Raw genomic sequence first — 22615 nt, 5'->3', positions numbered from 1 at the left:
ACTGTTTAAATTGGGGTTTATTCCTAGCACTGGAATCTCTCACTCAAAGAATATAGACATTTTTACATCTTTATTTACATAATTGCAAATTGATTTTTGAATGCTTGTGCCAATTTGCAGCTTCACTAACAATGTATTTGTGTGCCTATCTACCCACAATCACTCCAACATTGCCTATTTCCCTTTTTTCATCTTTGCAAATAAACTAGAAGTGAGGTAAAACCTCATACTTTTAAAAAAAATTTCCCCTTCTATTATCACTGGTTATTTGAAGTGTTTATTTAAATAATTTTGACCTATGTTCTTTGAATCTATTGATTCAGCTTATTTATTATAACTACTATTTATAGCATGTTTCTAAATTTGCAAAACCCTTTTTTCTTTGCTGAGAAAACCTCAAATGGGATCACAAAGATTCCTACATAATTGAAATGACTCAACAATTGAAAGTTAACATCAAAGTCTCACTATTCTGGAATTGAGTTCTAGATCATCCTTTCTGAATTAAGGAAGAACAAGATGTCCTGTCAACATTTGTGACAGCTTTAGGATTCTTTAAGCCTTATAGCAACCCAACAAGGTATGTACCTTTAAACCCATTTTTCGGGTGTTGAAATTGATGCTAAGAGAGGGTAAGTCAATTGTCCAACATCACATAGCTAGTCAGTATTAGAGGCAGAATTTGAATCCACCTGTTCTTGATTCCAAATCATAACTTGCTTCTGACAAGTTAACAAAGCTAGACTTGCCCTGTTTCACATGGAATTTGTCCTGAAGCCAAATGCTTTGAATGCATCTGACCATTCTTTGGGGGCTACTGAGAATGGTATAATGTTTCCTCTAAAGACTCAACTGCAGAGTACTCTATACACTTCTTTTTTGCCAATATTCCCTCCACCAGGGATCTTAGGACTCAACTAGGGTTCAGAGTCTCTGGGAATCTCACCCTAGGAACCCAAGGAAAACTGCTTCCAGAAGTCAGTGAAGGCCATTAGGCAGGAAGGTCTTACTTAACTAACAAAACTAACGCCCAGCCCTTGATCTGGTGTCTTCATTTTGTCCTCATTGGAAGAACACTCTCCTTCCTTTTAATGCTCACCTTGTTTCACCCCCTCTTCTGCCAATATGTTCCATTTTTGGATTATACTTTTTTGTACGCCTCTCTTAGCTCCTCTCTCAAATTGTAAACTCCTTGAGGTCAAGAACTGTGTCTTCTGTAACTTTATATCTCACAAAACACCTGGAAATGTTGATTTTTATTTTAGTAAGTGTTTAAGATATTTGGGTGGCATTAGTATGAAATTGTTCAAATTAAAGCAAGCCTACTTCCTTCCTTTTAGCAAATAATAAACTACATGAAGGGTAAGGATGCATGCAAAGGTCAGTCAGTTTAGCTTAGTCATATTCAGAGGCTATGCTTGGTAGGTGGTTTGCGTGAATTGGTTTGGTTTTGTGTGATGTGGTGAAAATGAAATTTCCCCATTTTTAAAAGTTAAGTGAATGAAAACTCCTTCTGGGTTATCTTCAAGAGCATATTGGTTGACAAGAAAATCTGGACAGCATACCTAAGGCCTCTCTCTTCCAAGTGACAGTTCTTTCCATCACAATCATGGAAGTCCCAAGTTTGAAAGAAAACAAAAGGGAAAAGTTGGGATGTGGGCTTTTGTCTGCCTGAGAATCTCAAGTGAAGAACATAGATTTGGAGATGAAAGGAATATCAAAGATCACCTAGTGTGTCATTTAGCAATAGCCCTGACACATAGTAACACAATGGATAGAGTGCCAGACCTGATGTCAGGAAGACTCATCTCCCAGAGTTCAAATCTGACCTCAGACACTTTAGCTAGGTGACCTAGGCAAGTCACTTTACTCTTTTTGCCTCAGTTTCCTCAACTATAAAATGAATAGGAGAAGGAAATGGCAAACTACTCCAGAATCTTCTCAAAGAAACCTTTTCATGAAGAATCGGCATGACTAAAAATAACAACAAATAGGAGTTTATTGATTATTGACCAGGAAACTGTGTCAAAGTATGCATAGGTAGACTTCAGGGGGAAAAATGAACATAACCTCTGGATATGGAGTTCCTATCACATTAGAGCTCATAAGCTGCATTAGAGGAGCACCAAAAGGGTAAAGTCATTATTTTTTTAAATGACATATGTGACTTGGTGAGAAAAAGTCACATTTTTACCCTCATATAAGTGGAAATTTTGTAGCCTTTGGACTTCATCTCCCAGAATTCTTTCCATATCCCAAAATTCCTTTTCCCTTTCTGTTTATGTGAGTCTTTTTACCTTATTGTATATGTTTCAGGTAACATCTCCCAGGATGGCTGGATGAGCTCTCCCTGTTTCTCTAGCTTTTTAGTTTCCTTTTCTTTTAAGTTAAATATTAATAAATATTATTAAATATAAGACTTGGAGTATTGAATATTAATTTTTAAAATTTACACCCTGAAGAAGACATTTGGGCAGAGTAGGGGGAGGAGGGGAGAGATATGTTAATTCCCCTTAAATATTTCAATTACTATTATAGGAGGTCAGTTAAATGGATCATTGGATGGAGAGCCAGACCCAGGCAACAAGAGATCTTGGATTCAAATCTGACCTCAGACTCTTTCTAGCTGGGCAACCCTGGGCAAATCACTTAATCCACATTGCCTAGCCTTTACCACTCTTATGCTTTGGAACCAATACATAGTATTGATTCTAAGATGGAAAGTAAGGGTTTGTTTTTTTTTTAAAGAATAGAGTACTATTATATAAAAAGGTAGTCACATTTGTTTTGTAGGACCCCAGAAAGCCAAATTGGAATTAATGGGCATTGTTCACAGAGGTTAAGATTTTCGCCCTAAGGAAAATTAGAGTTGTCCAAAAGCTTTGGAAAGCAAGGTGCTCCCCATCCTTGGAAATCTTCAAGTAGAGGCTAGGTGATTGCTTCCATAGGATTTCAGATGTAGTAGGGACTGGACTAGACAGCCTCTGAGATCTCTCCCAACTCTGCAATGCTTTGATCCTAGGCTTCTGTAATAAATACATAATTAGCCCTTTCCAAATATGCAGCACAAAGGTCTCCTGAATACATCTGCCCTTCAAAAGCAAACCTCAGCTCTATTGTAGTTGGACCTGCATTTCCATTGGTTGAAAACAGTGGGGAGACATCACCATATGTCACTAGGGGTCATTAAAAGCAAATCCTAATGAGCTAAGAATTATGAAGATTAAAGTCCCTTCAGTTTTTGCTGCACCGGGCTAAGAGTGAATGCAGCCAGCCTGCAGTGCTCCTCCAGCCTGGCATGGGGTGGTAGCTTTTTGTGATGGCTTTCTCATCAATGTGTGTTGTCTAGAGACTGCAAATAGCCAAATGCTAAAGCACTGGAAAATTGCCTTTCCAGGCGATGGGCTGCAAAAATACAAATCATTACTAGCAATTATCCAGGCAATCAGGGCAACATGAATTTGGCTCCAATTTATGCTCACGAGATGAGTGTGTGATTGCAGTGAAGTTGCCAGAGGGTAAGTGAGTTCCCAGCAAATAGCTTTACAGTTGAATTACTTGGTGTTAAACAACACTGGGACCAATTATTACATCAGTAAGATCCAAAGGGGAGAGGACTGGGGCATACTCAGTGGCAGCACTAAGATCGGGGTACAATGAACCTGCTCCCAGTAAACACATTCTTTCCCGGCATTCATTAATGGGGTTGTAAACAGCAGGACTGGCCACCATTATCACCCTTTGGCTGATGCACTTCAATTTAATGAGATTAAAGGTTTAATGGAGATAAAAAGCCTTCCCTTTATTCCCTGCTCCCATATTTAGCATAAGGCTTTCTGTCTATAGTCATAGACAAAGAGGGACACACAGCACAGAAGAGACTCTGCTTTGTGGACTAAAAGAGAAGGGACATTCTTTCCAAAGTGTGTTACCTCTTCTGATTCCCAATGACTAGCCAATGTCTCCTGCTGTTCTCAGCCCTGCTATTTAGTCTGGCCCATGCAGAACAAATCTTTCAACCTAGTCTGGTCCGGGATATGGCCAAAATCTTATTGGATAACTACTGCTTCCCAGAAAACCTAATGGGCATGCAAGAAGTCATTGAGCAAGCAATCAAGAGTGGGGAGATCCTGGATATTTCTGATCCCCAAATGCTGGCTAGTGTCCTGACAGCAGGTGTGCAGGGTGCCCTCAATGACCCCCGGCTAGTGATCTCCTTTGAACCCAGCATTCCTGAGACTCCCCAGCATGTCCCAAAACTTGCCAACGTCACTCAGGAGGAACTACTCATCCTGCTCCAGCAAATGATCAAGTACCAGGTACTGGAGGGCAATGTGGGTTACCTAAGAGTAGACTACATCCCTGGCCAGGAGGTGGTAGAGAAAGTCGGGGAGTTCTTGGTGAATAACATATGGAAGAAGCTCATGGGGACGTCCTCTCTGGTGTTAGATCTCCAGCACAGCTCAGGGGGTGAAATTTCAGGAATTCCCTTTGTCATTTCCTACCTACACCAGGGGGATATCCTGCTGCACGTAGACACAGTTTATGACCGGCCATCCAATACCACCACAGAGATCTGGACCCTGCCCCAGGTGCTGGGTGAGAGGTATGGTGGGGAGAAGGACATGGTGGTCCTCACCAGCCATCGTACTGTAGGAGTAGCAGAGGATATTGCCTACATCCTCAAGAAGTTGCGCCGGGCCATTGTGGTGGGAGAGCAGACTCTGGGAGGGGCTCTAGATCTCCGGAAGCTGCGCATCGGCCAGTCAGACTTCTTCATCACTGTGCCGGTGTCACGTTCCCTGAGCCCCCTTGGTGGGGGGAGCCAGACATGGGAGGGCAGTGGGGTGCTCCCCTGTGTAGGGATCCCAGCAGAACAGGCCCTGGGGAAAGCACTGGCCATCCTCACCCTGCGCAGGGCAAGACCGGGAGCCATTCAACGTCTCATGGAAGTCTTGCAGAATTACTACACCCTGGTGGATCGGGTACCTGCGCTGCTCCATCACCTCACTGCCATCGACTATTCCTCAGTGCTCACAGAGGAAGATTTGGCCGCCAAGCTCAATGCAGGACTGCAAGCTGTGTCAGAGGACCCCAGGCTGCTCGTTCGGGTTCTGAGGCCTGAGGAAGCCACCATGGGCTCTGAAGCTAGTGAGGAGGAAGATGCTACACCCGCAGCCAATTCGCTGCCTGAGGATGAATCCCAGCGGCAAGCGCTGGTAGACTCTGTGTTCCAAGTGTCAGTGTTGCCAGGTAACGTGGGCTATTTGCGGTTTGATGAGTTTGCTGACTCCTCGGTTCTCGGCACCCTGGCCCCCTACGTGATACGGCAGGTCTGGGAGCCCCTTCAGGACACCAATCATCTCATCATGGATCTCCGCTACAATCCTGGAGGGCCGTCTTCAGCAGTTCCACTGCTCCTGTCTTACTTCCAGGACCCAGCTGCCGGCCCCATTCGCCTCTTTACCACCTACGACCGCCAAACCAACCAGACGCAGGAGCACCTCAGCCGTGCGGAATTGCTAGGCAAACCCTATGGGGCCCAGAGAGGCGTCTACCTGCTCACGAGCCACCATACTGCCACGGCTGCAGAGGAGTTTGCCTTCCTCATGCAATCCCTGGGCCGGGCCACCCTGGTTGGGGAAATCACAGCCGGCAGTCTGATGCACACCCGTACCTTTCCTCTGCTGCAGCCCCCCAATGGGAATCTGGTTCTCACTGTGCCCATTCTCACTTTCATTGATAACAATGGTGAGTGCTGGCTTGGAGGGGGAGTTGTACCTGATGCCATTGTCTTGGCTGAGGAAGCACTAGACAAAGCTAAGGAAGTACTGGAATTTCACCAGAGGCTAGGGGCCTTGGTGGAAGGCACAGGACACCTTCTGGAGGCCCATTATGCTCTCCCAGAAGTAGTGGGCCAGGCCAGCGCCTTGTTAAAAGCCAAACTAGAATATGGGACCTACCGCACAGCTGTAGACTTTGAGTCATTAGCATCCCAACTCACCAGTGACCTGCAGGAGGTGTCCGGGGACCACCGCCTCCATGTATTCCACAGCCCTGGGGAACCAGTCTCTGAAGAATTGACCCCACCCCAAAAAGGGGTCCCTTCACCTGAGGAGCTGACCTACCTCATTGAGGCCCTCTTCAAGACAGAGGTGCTACCTGGGCAGCTGGGCTACCTCCGTTTTGACATGATGGCTGAAGCAGAGACAGTGCGAGCCATTGCGCCACAACTGGTAGAGTTGGTGTGGGAGAAGCTAGTGCACACGGAAGCTTTAGTGGTGGACCTGAGGTACAACCCTGGAGGCTACTCCACAGCTGTGCCCCTCCTCTGCTCCTACTTCTTTGAAGCAGAGCCCCGCAGACACTTGTACACCATCTTTGATAGGGCAGCCTCCCAGCTCACAGAGGTTTGGACCCTGCCTCAGGTGGCTGGTGAACGTTATGGATCCCAGAAGGACCTGTATATCTTGATCAGCCACACCAGTGGTTCTGCAGCTGAGGCCTTTGTTCACACCATGAAGGACCAGCATCGGGCCACAGTCATTGGTGAGCCCACGGGAGGAGGAGCCCTTTCAGTGGGTATTTACCAAGTGGAAAACAGCCCCCTTTATGCTTCCATGCCCACGCAGGTAGCCATTAGCCCAGTTACTGGCAAAGCCTGGGATATGGCTGGGGTTGAGCCTGATGTCAGTGTTCTGTCAAGTGAGGCCCTCATGACCACCCAAGGCATCGTTGCCCTTCGTGCCAAGGTGCCTACCATTCTACAGACAGCTGGGAAGCTTGTTGCTGATAATTATGCTTCCCTAGAGGTGGGGTCCAGAGTGGCATCCAAACTGGCAAAACTTCAGACCCAATACAGGCAAGTCACCTCAGAAGGAGAACTGGCTGATATGTTGGGAGCAGATCTGCAAACTCTTTCTGGAGATAGACACCTGAAGACAGCCCATATCCCAGAAGATGCCAAGGACCGCATCCCTGGGATTGTTCCCATGCAGGTGAGTCTCCAAAACAGCCCCAGACAGTATCAAACTCAATGGTAGATCTTTTCTTAATGGTATTTAGGGTATAAGCAGAAAGAGTAGAGGGTCCATAATCATCAGAGTGACCATTTTGGAAAAGGATTTGATTCATTCTTCTTAGCTCTAAAAGGGAGGATTGGGACTAATGGATAATTAGAAGGAGACAAACTGGGAACAGCTAGGTAGCTCAGTGGATTGAGAGTCAGTCCTAGATCTTTAACCCTCGTTGTCTAGCCCTTTACTGCTCTTCTGCCTTGGAATAAATGCATAGTATTGATTCATAGACAGAAGGTAAGAGTTAAAAGAAAAAGAGAGATAAGTCCAAATGAGGGGAAACAGAGCTACCCCAAAATAAAGCTGCCTCATCAAGTTATGAGTTACCCCTCATTGCAGGCATACAAGCAATGGGGTGGGGCACAGGGGTGAGATGGGGTAAGTTTTCAAAGAAATGCATGCTTGATAGAGATTACCACCGTGGTCTCTTATTATAATATTTTATGAAAATAAGAAATACTTTCTTGCCCAGGGAGGTGAATCAGCACAAGTGCTCATTTTACAGATTGGGAGGGAAGGGTACAGGGCAAATCCCCCAAGCCAGGTTGTACTACAGATAGATAGATCTTCTTAAAGTGCATAGATAGATCTTCTTAAAAGGTAGGCCTTTAAAGGGTCTAATCCATCACTGAGGTAGTATTTCTTGGCCATTGTCAGAAAGCTCACCAGAGCAGACAGGAGAAGTTAGGGAACCCAGGCAACATCACTCCTATTAGTAGGTCTGGGAGAATGTTTGGTAGGAAGAAAAAGGATAGAAATAATTAGCTGAAATTAGTTTGAGGGATTATTAATGAACTTCATCTTACAGGGCTCCTCCTTCACAATCAATGAGAATGAATTAGATGGAAAATAATAAATAATAAAATTATCCCATTTTAAATAAAAATATTCTTTTTATAGAGGAACAAATGCAGTCCAAAAAGTATTTATTAATAACCTACTATGTCAATCAAGTCAACAAATGTTTATGATGTGTCAAACACTATGCTAAGTGCAAGGGGTAAAAAGAATCAAAAATAATTCCTGCCTTAAGGACTTCACAGGAGTCAACATGTAAATAACTAGTTATGTCCAGATATATACTATAGATGGAAGGTTATCTCTAAAGTGACCGGATTAGTGGAGACATAGTGGAGAGAGCCCACAGGACAGATCTGCAGAAGGAAGGACTTGAAATAAATTTTGGAAGGATTCAAGGAAGCTAATAGGTGGAGGCAAGGAGGAAAATCCCAGTCATGAGAGACAAGTGGTACAAAAGCAAGGAGGAAAAATGGAATGCCACCTGTGAAGGACAGCAAATAGACCAATATGAGAAATCAAAATGCAGAGGTGAGGTAACACAACATCTCAGGTATGGGACACAATCAGTTCAAGAGACATGAAGACTGGAAAAGGAGTTCCTTGTTCCAGGAACTACAAGTTGGCTGATGTTTTCTAAGAATAAATAAGGATACTGTACTAAGCTCTGGGAACACAAAGAAAAACACTAAACAGTCCCTGACCTCAAGGGACCTACATTCTACTTGGGGGGATGGAGAGGATACAACATAAAAACAGTTAAGTATATGCAAACACTGGACCTACCATTTATCTTTGGGGGTGGACAATAACATGAAAGTATTATCATACCAGAAAGAACTAAAGAACACAGAAATCCAACTGTGTGAAGTTATTCCAAGCATTATATTCCACTTTACAAGGGAAGGGGGCAAGAGAAGGCCAAAAGAAATGTGTGACTTGTCTATAATTATTCAGCTATTAAATGCTAGAGATAGAATTCAAACCTATATCTCTCCTGACTTCCACACCAATGGATTTTCCACTACCCTGAACTTCTCCCACAATCCTGATGAACCCATAAAGCCAATAAACTCAAATTCCCTAGTGCCTTTTCAGGAAAAAGAGGAAGGGAGTTGGTTGATTTTTTTTTAACAAAATGAGAATTCTCTACATTTCCTAGTCACTGCTTCTCAGAACAACTATGACTTCATCTTCTTTGGCCTGTGAGCTAACAACTCTTCTCCAAAGACAATCCCAACCTGGTATTTCAAACCTTTAAAAGCTTCTATATTTAATGTGGGCTTTTTGTGATGCAGGGGAAAGAATAGCAGACTTTGAGTGAGAAGGCTTGAGTTGATGTCCCAGGTTCTGCTTCTTGGGAGCTGTGTGGCTTTAGATAAGTCCCTCTCCCTCTTTATGTCTCATTTCTGTCATGACTAAATGAGGAGAGACTATTAATGGTTTCTAGGGTCCTTCTCAGCCCTAGTGGTCCCTTATTCTACTTTTGATCTAAGGTCCATTTCTCACTAGGAGTAAGATCCTTTATTAGGTATTAAGGATGCAAAGACAGAAATTCAGTAATCATAGAACTGCTTATAGGGCTCATAGACAACTGGTCTTCTTTAGAGATTATTAAACCCAAAACAGACTGTCCAGAGTAAGTCAGGTTTTGTCCTACCCAAGACCTTCAAATATGCTCTTTGAGAAAATATTGATGTTTAAAAGCAACTCCAATAAAACACTTTATTGTACACACACAGAGTGAGTTCTAAAATTCCACAAGGCTTCAAAAGATGAGGAATTATTCGCTCTCAGTGACCTTTATTGCTCACCCATACCACGTGTCTTAAAAAATGTTGAGCATCTTTTGAAATCACCTCTGTGTAGCCAGGAGGGGGGGCTTTTTCACATGAATTCAGGATTTCTGAACCACACATAAATAGAGTCAGACTGAAGCCATGGAGATAATATGTATTTTCCTGGAACCCAGGCCTCATTAATCAATCCACACACTTGAAAGATCAAGTGGAATTCCTGTCACTGACCACTGGATTGGAAATGACAAACTCAATAGCCCCTGATGGTCATGTGTAATGGCCAAACAAAGTGAAGAAAAAAGGGAGGGAGCAGAGGGAGGAGAGAACAGAGGAAAGCCATCGAAGCCATTTGTGCAAACTATCAGGTCTATGGCCAAAGCCCCCAAATAAAGGAACTCAGCTATATTCAGAAATGCTGCCTGCCACTAGAGGATAGGGTTGCAGTGGCCAAGGTTAAGGAGGGTGATGGGAAGCAAAGGCAACTCAACAAATATTTGTTTCAATTATTATGAATTATTAACAATGATTTTGTTAATAGCTACTAAGTACTTAATATATTCAGGATTTGATGGGCCATATCTTAGAGGAGGTACAACTATTAGTCCCATAACCAATTCTGCCTATATGGATAGTGCAACTTTTTAAAAATTTTATTTATGGGGGAGAGGGACTCAGGCCTATGGTTTCATTGTTATAAGGAACTCCCAGTATGGAAATATGCTCTGCATATACAGATAAGCAACTTGCCTGCAGCATAACTTCAGAGAGCCATTTGAGGGTCTTAAAAAGAAAAGCAATTTTCCTATGGTCACATAGCTAGAATGTGTAAGAAGGAAGGTTTGAAGCTGGGTCTTCTTGACTCGGAAATTGGTCTTCATTGGGCTGTGCCAAGATATCTTTCAAGGAAGAGATCCACTTGATAGGATTTGGTAACTCATTGACTAGAGAAATTAAGAAGAGGGAGGTAGTGAAAGAAAGCACCAAAGCTGTGAGACATAAAAGACATTGTGAATGGTGGTGCCAGTGGTGGGGAAAGCAAAATCAAGTTTGGGGGAAAGACAGTTCCATTTGGGATCTGTTGAATTCAAGGTGCCCATGCAACAGCCAGGTGGAAATGTCCTATATTGAGTTGGCGGTGCTGGCAAGATAAGTCTGAACTGGAGTTATAGATATTGGAGTCAGGGGTATCCATCAAATCTATGTGGATAAATGAAGGATAAATGAAGGTAAAGAAGCTAGACAAAGAAGAAGAGAGGGCCAAGGAGAGAATCTTGAGTCACATACTTTACCTTATATGGTCAAGTTTAGAATAAGGAGGTCAGAAAAAGGAGATAAGTGGTCCTGGAACTTATAAGGGAATTCTTAACAGTGGAAAGAATTAGATGTCATTTAGTAGTTTCTTGAGAGTCTCCCTGGAATCAGAGCATGCTAGAGTTAAGAGAGACCTTAGAGATCTTTTAATCCAATCCTCCCATTTGTCTGATGAGGAAATGGAGCCCCAGAGAATAAAAGACTGCCCCCAAAGACCACAGAGATATAACTGGAACTGAGGGGTCCTTAAGTCTAAGACACTTATATTTCCACTCTACTGTGCTCTCTAGCCCAAGGTAGCCTATGTAGGAGAAGTAAAAAGAGTCAGAACTGGCCATATTTACACAGTTCTTAAAGTATGTCCTGATAAAGCACCAAGGAGAACATCCATTTTTGCAGGGTACCCAGAGTAATAATCTGGGTCAAAAAATCCACACTTGCTTAAATTATATCATTATTTGCAATAGGATCATGAATGAGTAGAGATAAGGATCAATACAGGGGTGAGAGTTAGGTATGGATATTATTAGAAGAGGAGGGATAAAAATAGGTATGTAGGGGATGGGGATAGGACTAGGGATTGGTCAATAATCCTAGGGGCTGAGATGGGGATGGGGATGGGGTTAGAGATGGGGGGGGGTGCGGTGAAAGGAATTGGACCTGTGACTTCAATGATATAGAGATCTCCCACAAGAGGAAATTCAATCTACCCATGTATATTGGCCACTTCTCTGCAACTGAGAATCTCAGCGGGTTGTCCAGAGCACTTAGAAGTAAATCAAGTTGCCAAGGGCCATACAATCACTATGTGTTTGGGCTGAGACTTGCATCCAGATCTTCCGCCTTTCATAATCATCCTTAATATTAGTAATAACAGCAGTAATACCTTCCTTTTACTAATATGTTTTAAAGCACTTTCACGTCTCATTTAATTTGCTATTCATTACAACTCTTTAAGTTGATGCCCATTTCATAGATGAAGAACCTATGAACAACAAAATGAGGACCAGAAGCCAGATTTCCAACTAGCCTTGTGGCCCCCAAACTATAGATGAAGAAAATGAGGCATCCCACAGTTCAATGAGTCCTCTCAATTTATGTGGAAAATGAACCACAGAACCAAGGTTAATACTAACTCATCAGTGTCTGACTCCCTGGTCCTGAAGAACTCATTAAGTCATGAAGGGCAGGAACAGAAAAATATCATTTTATCAATGGCATCTGAAAACTGGCTAGAGAAGAGGAAGAGAAGCCAAAAAATGAGAAGAAGGGATTTAGTAACACAGAATGAGATGAAAAGAGATTTTTAAAAATCATATTTTATCTTTTTTTTTTGCAAATATATACCTTCCCCTACCCTCACCACTGATTGTTCATGTCTAGAAAATAAGCTAACTCTTTAAAGGGGGACCACTGTAGTTTATAGAATCCCAGACTATGAGGTTGGCAATAGGATAAAGCGTGTTGGAAGCAGCTTAATTTTAAAAAAACTATCTTTCCTGAAAATCCACTTGGCTTTTCTGATTTGGGGGTTCATGTGGGGTGTCTAGTTTGGAAGTTCTTTGTGTTTCTCATCTAGATATTGAAACACATATAATAAGAAAATTTCAAAGTCTCTTTTTCAGTGTTTTCAACCATATTTGAATCTGCTCAAACGTATCCCAGAAACAAAAAAAAGGGCCCTGTGTCTGGTTTTCAGTGTTAAAGACAACTCCCAAGTAAGGAAACTCAACTGCATTAGAGGCAGGTCACCATCTTCTCTACCAATCTGAGTCTTAGAGAGTTGCCTAAAGCACTGAGAGATGTGTCCAGGGTCACACAATCAGTATACATTAGAGATGGTTTTTGAACCTAGTTTTGAGGCCAATTCTACTCACTATACACACTAGTTAATCCCGGTGTTTATCTACCATGCATATGAACCTCCCACTCTGAGCTTTTGACTTGCTCCTGACACTAAAGGTTTCCAATCATGTAAAGGTGATATTTGGACCTTGAGTGGAAAATGTTATTTTCCTTAGAAATTCATGAAACGTGTTCAACTACTCCTAGATTGTAAGCCACTTGAGGCCGACACTACATCTTAATTATCCTTGCATTACATTCTCCCATCCCCAAAATTTATAGTAGCCCTATGATGTCTAGGGGATGAGATGATGGAGGCTGGGGTGGTGGGGAGGGTGAATATATTCTATGGCACTGGGAATTCCTGGTGGGGAAAATCCCTTCACAACTGTAGACTAGCAACTCATCTTAGAGAGTTATCTGGAACATCAAGAAAGTAAGTTGTGTCCCATGGTCACACAGCCTCTTTCAGAGAAACTAAGAACTTCCTAATTCCTAGATTGGCCTCTCCATTCTGCCATGCTATACTCAGCTACTAAAGGTGAATGTTGACAAATATATTTGTTGAAGGAATGCGTTCCATGACTTTTCCAACTTTAATTTGAATTTTTGTCAGCTTCCCTCTCCTGAAGCCTTTGAAGACCTGATCAAGTTTTCCTTCCATACCAATGTGTTCGAGGGCAACATTGGCTACCTGAGATTTGATATGTTTGGAGACTGTGAGCTGCTCACCCAAGTCTCTGATCTCCTGGTGGAGCATGTCTGGAAAAAGGTCGTGCACACAGATGGGATGATTATTGATATGAGGTAAACATGGGAGGGAGGAAACAGTTCCCAAAACCTTGGTTGGAAATCCACGCCACAGGATGGCAGTAGAACAGAACAAGACCAGAACTGTAATTAGTAGAGGTTATGGTCTAGAGTCAAGGAGAAGGGAAAGAAAGATTTGGCTTTCAAGGTAGTGGGACAGCATATTGTAAATGATGTTTGTTCTCTTTCTTCTTTTCTCCCATAAGGAAATGATTAGCTCATCCTACCTTACTCGAGCCCCTCTCCATACCTAGATTTCCTCTTTCCTTTTTCTTCTAGCTACCTTGAATTAATTTTGCATGTATATGTATATGTGGTGTATACCTATATAGATCTGGAGCTAAAATGGACCCCAAAGTCCATATTTCTCATTTTACAGATAAAGACTCTGAACCCCAGGGAGATGAGTGATTTGCCCAGTCACACAAATCTAGATTTGAACTCAGGTTCTCTGATTCCAAAGTACCACACCATGTCCTCCATTTTTCTTTCTGTAAAGACCATCTTTTCTCCCATTTCCCTTTAATTAAACCATATATCCTTCCCAGTGAGGGCAGAAATCCCTATGCTACTTTCCCTGCCTCTCTTGTATTGGATGGAGTAAAAATAGCATTGGATCCCAGATCCTTTGAGTTGGACTAGAGGTCTCTGAGATCCTTTCTAACCTCAAGATTCTAGCCCCTACCTCATTCGAGTAACTAATTCTTCTTTCCATTCAAATCAATTTATCTTAATTACTTCTTGTATTATTTTTACAACATGGATTGTAAAACTGACTTGAGGGTACTGTCCGTGCTAGTTACTGCTTGCTCTTGGCAATGGTTGCCCCAATGTTGCTAATTATGGCTCTGAATAAGACCAAATATTTCATCATTTCAGTTCAATTCAACCCAATATATTTCTTAGAATGAGGATATCTACACATAATCACTTTGGTGTAAATGACAAAATAAGCCAAAGAAAACCTGAAAAATACAGTTCTGTATATAACAGGATATCTCTTCCTGAGCAGATTCAATATATGAAAAATCAATCTTCATAAGAACATAAATTCAGGATTGGTTATTCATTTCACAGATTAATAATTTTCAAATAAATTCCATCAAAGAATCCCCTTATATAAAAAGAGCCCTACATCTAGGCATTATATTTGATTTAGCAGCTAGGTGGCACCATAGTTCACAGAGCGATGGACCTGAAATCCAGGAGATATAAATTCAAATTCAGCCTCAGACACTACCTGTGTGACACTGGGTAAGTCACTGAAGCTCTGTTTGCCTCAATTTCCTCAATGTAAAATGGGAATAATAAGAGCATCTGCCTTGTAAGAGTCTCATGAGAATGAAATGAGATATTTGTAAAATGTTTAATTATCCCAGCATTCAACACATAGTAGATGACATGAATTCTAGTTCTCTTCTTCCCCTTGATTTGGGGAAAAACTAATGCAAACATAGGACTTCAGAACAGACACTATAGCTTTGTGATTGCAGATAGATTCCTTAGGAGTCAAGAGAGACCCAAGTTCAAGACCCATTTATGACATATATTGGCTAGCAAATCCTGGGCAGATCATTTAACATCTTCATTTTCTAGACCAGTGGAACCGGGGGTGACTAAACTTTATATAAGGATCTCTGTGGGCAACATGTGTTAGGAAAGCAGATATTAACATTATCTGTGTTCCCTTGTGTTTTATCTATTTCATTAAATGTTTCCCAATTACATTGTAATCTGGTTGGGACACTAGAGAGTACTGAGCACAGATCTGTTCAATGTGTCACTTTAGGACCATAAATAAGTAGCAGAAAAGGTGCTGGCTTGTATTAGTAGAGGAAATTTCCTCACCTGAGAAATCCCTATCTCAATGAGATGATAGATCCAATTTCTACCTCCTGCCTCTTCAGAAACATAAATGAACTTTGGAGTCAGAAGAGACGTAAGTCTTATATGTCCAAATCATTTACAGGGGAGGAAATAAGACTCAAAAAGATGGGGTGACTTATCCAAAGTCACTCAGCTAGTTAATGGCAAAAAGCAAAGCTAAAACTCAAGTATCCATTGTGTAAAAAATGTTCAATTTATATGGATACATGTGGGGAGATATTGAGAGGTGGAGAATCAAAACACAGAGACTGACCTCTCCCTCTGGGGGCACTGGGCAAACTCTGGGGTGTTCTCCTAGATAAGCTAGATCCAAAAAGACTAATAAACATATGAACCATGAGATGAGGAGAAGTACTTCTGTAGGAACAACTTGGACTCGTAGGCAGAAGCTGGAAGTAAAATGGAGGAAATTTCCACTCTGCCAAAGAAAGGAGACTAAGCTTGGGCGTTGAAGGTTCACCATCCTCAGTTCCCCACTAAGGGATCACCACCTCTAGTGATCACTAGGTGGCAATAGACTCCACAAAACATAAACTGTTGGTTCTGTCTTCATTTGGAATGCAGGGAAACAGAATAAAACTGGCTCTCTTTGTTTTCTATTTGAAGATGCTGCTACCCACCCTGGCTGATATATGTTAGGGGAAGAGAGGGAAGGACATGGAGGGTTATGGGAAGAAAAAGGAAGACTAGCTAAAAAGATTTCTACTCGACCAGTTAACGTGTCCCTCCATAAAGCCTGCCCTTTGATTGGCTTCTGACTTTTTCTGAAGTCCTTTGGGTAGTCCATCTCTACTGGAAATTTACTTGTGCCCAAATGGCCAAAGGGATAACCTCTGAATGATTATGGTTACAGTATATAAAGAAATGAAGATTGGGCTGCATTGGAAGGGGCAGTGAGTTTCGAGTTAAGAATCCTTGATTTGACTTCTGGCTCTGCTATTTGGTACTTTTTATTAGAAATGTAGCTTCTCTGGGTCTCAGTGTGCTCACATAAAATCAGAATGTTGGACAAAGTTCACCTTTAAGGTCTCTTTCTGGCTCCTGACCTACTATACTATGAGATACCCTCAGATACCTGGTTTCCTACTTTTAAAGATTCATGGGGTAAAAAGAGGGGTGTGCTGGAGCCAGCTCTAACTGGTAGAGTCAATTGTTATATTTTCAGGAGGAGCATTTATGCTTCAGACGTCTTCATTCATTATAAATCAGAACTTAGATTATTGTTTTCTTCTAGCTTCAAGAAAGTGTTCATAATGAAACTTAAATTTAAAGTGCATGAAATTAATATAAAAATATACCCTTATTGGCACATGCCTCTCGCTTTTATAATAAAAATTATAATTCAATATACAATTTCCAAGCTTAGTTTTAATCATAATAAAAGGATGTGCAAATTACCTCAGAGGTCATTTATTCTGACCTCTTAAATGAAGAAACTGAGGTCCAGGAAAAAGTCCAAGTTTTTAAAAATAAAATAACTACAGCTTTTACCCTTTACTAAATTGAACATCTTAGAATTTCTAAGCTAGATGGGATTTTAGATATAGTTATTCCAACCTTTCTCATTTTATTTTTCCCTTATTTTACAAATGAAAAAACTGAGACAAAGTGATACAAAGAACCACATGACACAATGGTCCCTGATTTTCTTCTCAACTTTGAAACTGTATTTAAAAAAATCATGATTCAGAAAGCAGTTTCAAAAAAATATTTCCCTGTCTATAGTAGGACGCAAAATGAGAACACAGAAATACTTTTGTTGTCAGGGAGCTTTAATTTGGTTTCTAATGCTCACTAGTTCATGCCCAACAGGTTCAACATAGGAGGACCCACCTCCTCTATCTCGGCTCTGTGTTCCTATTTCTTTGACGAAGGTCAAGAAGTTCTTCTAGACCAAATCTACAACAGACCCAACGATTCCATCAGTGAAATCTGGACACAGTCTCAGGTTGCAGGTGAGAGGGATATCTGGGGATTACATTTTTACTATATTGGTTTTCATTAAAACGTGATTTCTTTTCAAATTGTTCATTAGCATGAATTATGGAATTCTTAACCTTTTTTGCATCATGGCAATCCACTGAAACCTGGAAACCCCATCCCAAAATAGTATTGTGAAAGATAACAAATACAAAATCCCTAATATCAGAAAGAAGAAATATATGTTGAAATATGTATATATTGGATTATTGAATTCAACATTGAAATATATTGAATATTATATATTGAAATGTATTCAAATATTTTGAAAATTATAATATATTGGAAATATATTGAAATATTGAATATGTTGAAAAATATGTTGAAATATATTGAAAAACAGTTATCAAAATATTTTAAAAGCCAGGAAAACTAAATTCACAGACCCTCTAGGTTGAGGTATATAGGTTTAGAACAGTCATTTTAAGCTCAATACATAACTAGGTAAGATGATGTTAGATTAGGTGTTCTTTAAAGTATTTCTTAAAAGAGAAAAAATAGTCTATAAAGAAATTGGTGTAAACACAAGGAACTCATCAATCAATTTTGATTTAAATTTAAAAAATCAAGTGATGGAGGAGGAATACAAAAACAGGAATAATGAAAGCAGTTAGCTGATAACAAAAAAAGTTAAGGATGCTAAAATGACCTCTCAAGGAATGATGTTTTTTGTTTGTTTGTTTTTTCTAAATTGAGGAAAAGAAGAGGACCAAAAAAAGGATCCAACTTTTCATAGCTTAGGAAGATAGCAAAATGCTAGCAAAAGTAGAGTTGTCCCATTTGTATATATTTTTTAAAACCCTTCCCTTCTGTCTTATTATCAGTTCTAAGTCAGAAGAGCTAGGAAATGATGGGTAAATGATTTTTCCCAGTCACACAGCTAGGAAGTGTATAAGGCAAGATTTAAACCTGGATCCTCCTGATTCCAAGTCTGGTGCTCGATATATCCATTGTGCTACCTTGCTGCCCCCCGGTTCATATTTTATTTCTAACTTCTCTGCTAAAGAGAATGAGCTTAAACTTGTAGGAAGAGAGAGAGAAAATGACAGAGAGGGAGTAAATACCCATGATTAGGAGGGTTATAAATAAGGGACAACAAAGTTATCCATAATGAATTAGTTCTATATCCTAGAAGAGGTGGCAAATATATGACTGCTGGGTTACTGTCAGTGAGTGTATCTCTAAGGCTTTATAAAGAATAGAAGTAATATATAAATGGTGTCCCAATTTCCAAAAAGAGGGAGAAAATGAAGTCAGCAGTCTATAATACAGTGAGCCTGATTGACTTCCACTCCATAATAAAGTTCCAGTTTACATATATATATATATGTAAATTAAAATCCTTACTTTCCATCTTAGAATCAATACTGTGTATTGGTTCCAAGGCAGAAGAATGGTAAGGGCTAGGTAATGGAGGTTAAGTGACTTGCCCAGGGTCACACAACTAGGAAGTATATGAGGCCATATTTGAATCCAGGACTATCCATGGAGCCACATACCTACCCCACCCCACCCCAATATATATTGTTAAAGAAATGGATACTAAATCTCTCAGGAAGAAATCAATGACAGTAAAGAACCAAGATTGTTTCACCAAAAACAAGTCATACTTTATTTATCTCACTTCTTTTTTTGACAAGGTCACTAGACTAACTAGAACAAGATAATGCTATAGATATAGTTTGCCCAGATTTTACTGAAGCATTTGATAATGTCCTTCCCATATTATTCTTGTGGGAATTTTTCAAAAACTTTATTTAAATGATAATATAATGAAGTAGATTCAGAATTAGGTGAATGGTAAGACCAAAAGAGCAATCACTGATCCCTTAATCTATAACATGCTTTGAGAGATCCTTTAGTCAAAAGGAAGGAAGTCTGTAGTGAAGTTCTGTAGTGATTTGTACTTGGACTGTGCTATTTAACATTTTAATCATTGATTTAGATATGGATATAATTGATAAGTTCAGTATATTTGCAGATGTTCCAAAGCTGGGAAGGATAACTAATTCACTAGTCGAGAGACAGTCCAAAAAAAAAAATCTTGACAAGTTAAAGCATTAGATCAAAGCAAATGAAATGAATATCATAGGGATAAATGCAAAGTTGTACTTGAGTTCTAATAAATAAATTTCAAATGTACAATATTGAAGAGACAAATGATTCAGTGGTTTTAGTGGATTTTAAAATAAATATGAGTCAACAACCAAAAAAAAATCCTGTAATTTTAGACTACATTAGGAGAAACAGTAAATGATGAAAAAAAGTGGCTTACTCAAAGTCACACAGGTAGGAAGTATCTGAGGCCAGATTTGAACCCCCATTTCTCCAGCTGTAAAATCAGACTAGTAATAGTGCCCACCTCCAAGAGTTGGCATGAGGCTAGAATGATATAATGAATATAAAGAGTTTCATAACCCTAAAAGATAAAAATGTGTATAGCCTCTATTAGTATGAATTTCCAAATGAGGAATGCAGATGTAGAAAAGCTACAGTGATTTTGCAAATGCAATACAATGGATAGAACTAGAACTCTGATCCCCACTGCTCCTTCCATCATCACAAAAAGTGTCAGCAACAACCTCAAAAAAGAAATCACCCTGAAACATCCTTCCCCTCCCCAGAATGTTTCTGATTAGTCACTTGTGCGACTTTAAATCAACCCAGAAGCATTTTTAGGCACCTAAGGTGAGCCATGTTCTCTATAAGGTATTGGGAAAGCAAAGACAAAAAGTGAAACAATTACAGTCCTCCAGAATCTTATATTCTGTCAATTTTGTCTCTTGCAGGTGAACGATATGGTTCCAAGAAGAGTGTGATCATTCTCACCAGCAGTATGACAGCAGGTGCTGCAGAGGAGTTCGTATATGTTATGCAGAGGCTAGGAAGGGCTTTGGTCATTGGGGAAGTGACCAGTGGTGGCTGCCAACCCCCACAGACCTACCATGTGGATGACACTGACCTCTATATCACCATCCCTACTGCCCGATCAGTTGGCTCTGGAGACAAACCTTCCTGGGAGGGAGTAGGAGTAGCCCCTCATGTGGAGGTGCCTGCTGACCAAGCCCTAAGCAAAGCCAAGGAGATGTTCAACCATCATTTACAGAGGGCAAAATAGATGACCTGGTCTGGTAGAAGTAATGTAAAAGTTCCCTTAGATTAAGATTGTCCTAAAATCTATCAATGTACAGAGAGAAGGGATATTCCTAGGTATTACGTAAACAAAGTTATCTATAGAGGACAAGCATACTATGAATATATTTGATAGAGCTTGGTGTTACTTAATCTTCTGTAAAATCATAGAATAAGAAACATCATGTTCATCTAAGTCCAACTCCTTCTCCCCCTTCTCCTCTACAGCATCACTAGCAACTGGTCATCAAACTCCAGCTCAAACACTTCCAGGGATGGGCAGTTAACTCCCTCTCACAGCAAACAATTATTCCATTTTTATCTTGTTCTTAGAACATTCTTTCTTCCAAAAAGTTCAACTCTCTCTCCCTCTTTTTTCTGTCCATTGATTCTAGACCTACCTAATGGAGCCCTTCAAAAATCAGTCTAGTCCCTCTTCTCTAGGGAATCTATGATTGTGATTTCCCTCAGGTTTCTATTCTCCAGCTTCCTTTGCTTGATACATGAGGCTCTATGTTTTGATAACAAAAGCAATATATTTGGATATGAAGGACCTGGGTTTAAATGCTAGCTTTTCCTATGAGGTTTTGAACAAGTCATTTAACCTCTGTAGGCACCAGTTCCCTCAGGTATACAATTTAGAGCAATCTCTTGATCAATGACACAAATAAAACCCAGTGGAACTGCGTGTTGGCTATGGGGGAAGGGGGGCAGTAGGCAGGGAGGGAAAGAATATGAATAATGTAACCATGGAAAATATTCTAAATTAATTAATTAAATAAAATTTTTCAATTTAGGAAAAAAAAGACTAGATAACCACTAAGGTACGTCGAAATCTACATCTAATCTGAAAATTTAAAACATTTTTCCTTCAGTAAGTCTTTATTTAACATGATTATTAGAGACCTCACCATCCAAGCTGCCTTCTTCCAGACATGTTCCAGATTTTTATCATCCTTCCTAAAATATGGCACCAAGAACCAAAATCAGGATTAAAAGGATAGTCTGACAAGGTCAAGGTAAAACTACCTCCTCCATGTGACATTAACAGAGTCACTGCATCCACTAGAATCCCTAGGTTTCCAATATATCGCATGTCTGAATAACTTCTATAAGCCAGGTAGATAGCAACTAAAGAGTTTTTTAATTGGTTTTTTGTTATTTTCCAATATTTTCTTTCCCTCCCCCCCCAAAAAAAATGAGACGTGGGTTAGAAAAAGAAAACCCTTCCAACATATATACACAGTCATGCAAAGCTAATTACTTCTTTAGCCATGTTCAAAAATGTATGCATTGTTCTAAACATGGAACCCATCGCCTCTCTGTCAAGAGATGCCTTCATCACCAGTCCTATAGAAAAATGAGATCATAGCATTGACATGAGTTCTTAAGTCTTTCAAAGTTGTTTGTTTTTACAATGTTATTCCAGTAGACACTCCTGAGTTTTTAATGCCCATTGATCACAATTGTTCCCTCCTCTGCTTCTGGAAAAATGCAAGCAAAGATCTGTCAAGTAACATCACCAAAGGAAAGATGGGAGAGGCGACAAGAGAAGAGTCTTGAGAAAGAACCTGAGAATCACATCACACTTATTTTTAGGTGTAAGAAAAACAGAAACCTTTCCTCTTGTGTATGAGTTAATCTTTTCCCTCTCAGTGACAAATAATGAAACTGGCATTTGATCTCTGCTTTCTAAATGGAATGCAGAAAAGCATAAGAGTACCCTGACCCCGGATTCAGACACTGCCATGTGCTTCATTTAAAAAGATGAATCTTCAACACCACCTAACTTACCACCAAAGCCTTTAGCCCAGTGGTGGCAATCTCTAATAGAAAAGGGGCCACTAAATCATACATAAAGTTTCCTGCAAGTCCTCCATTAACCCAGAAAACCAGATGTTAATATTGTTGCTGTGTGAGTCATTTCAGTCATGTCCAACTCTTGTGACCCCATTTTAGAGTTTTCTTGACAAAAAT

The 22615-nt window shown here is 40.4% G+C and overlaps 1 protein-coding gene across 1 annotated transcript; it reads left to right on the top strand.

Moving 5' to 3' along the window:
- Nucleotides 1–3947: 3947 nt before the first annotated feature.
- On the top strand, nt 3948–20750 carry RBP3 (retinol binding protein 3). The gene is made up of 4 exons (XM_001371829.4): nt 3948–6998; nt 13446–13636; nt 17339–17481; nt 20296–20750. Exons 1-4 carry the CDS (start codon nt 3948–3950, stop codon nt 20622–20624), a joined length of 3714 nt encoding a protein of 1237 aa, XP_001371866.2. The 3' UTR covers nt 20625–20750.
- Nucleotides 20751–22615: the final 1865 nt, after the last annotated feature.

Source organism: Monodelphis domestica, chromosome 1 (assembly GCF_027887165.1).
Source record: "Monodelphis domestica isolate mMonDom1 chromosome 1, mMonDom1.pri, whole genome shotgun sequence".
Classification (NCBI taxonomy): domain Eukaryota; kingdom Metazoa; phylum Chordata; class Mammalia; order Didelphimorphia; family Didelphidae; genus Monodelphis; species Monodelphis domestica.
The sequence above is the reverse complement of the archived record's forward strand: the minus strand, read 5'-3'. Positions and strand labels throughout refer to the sequence as shown.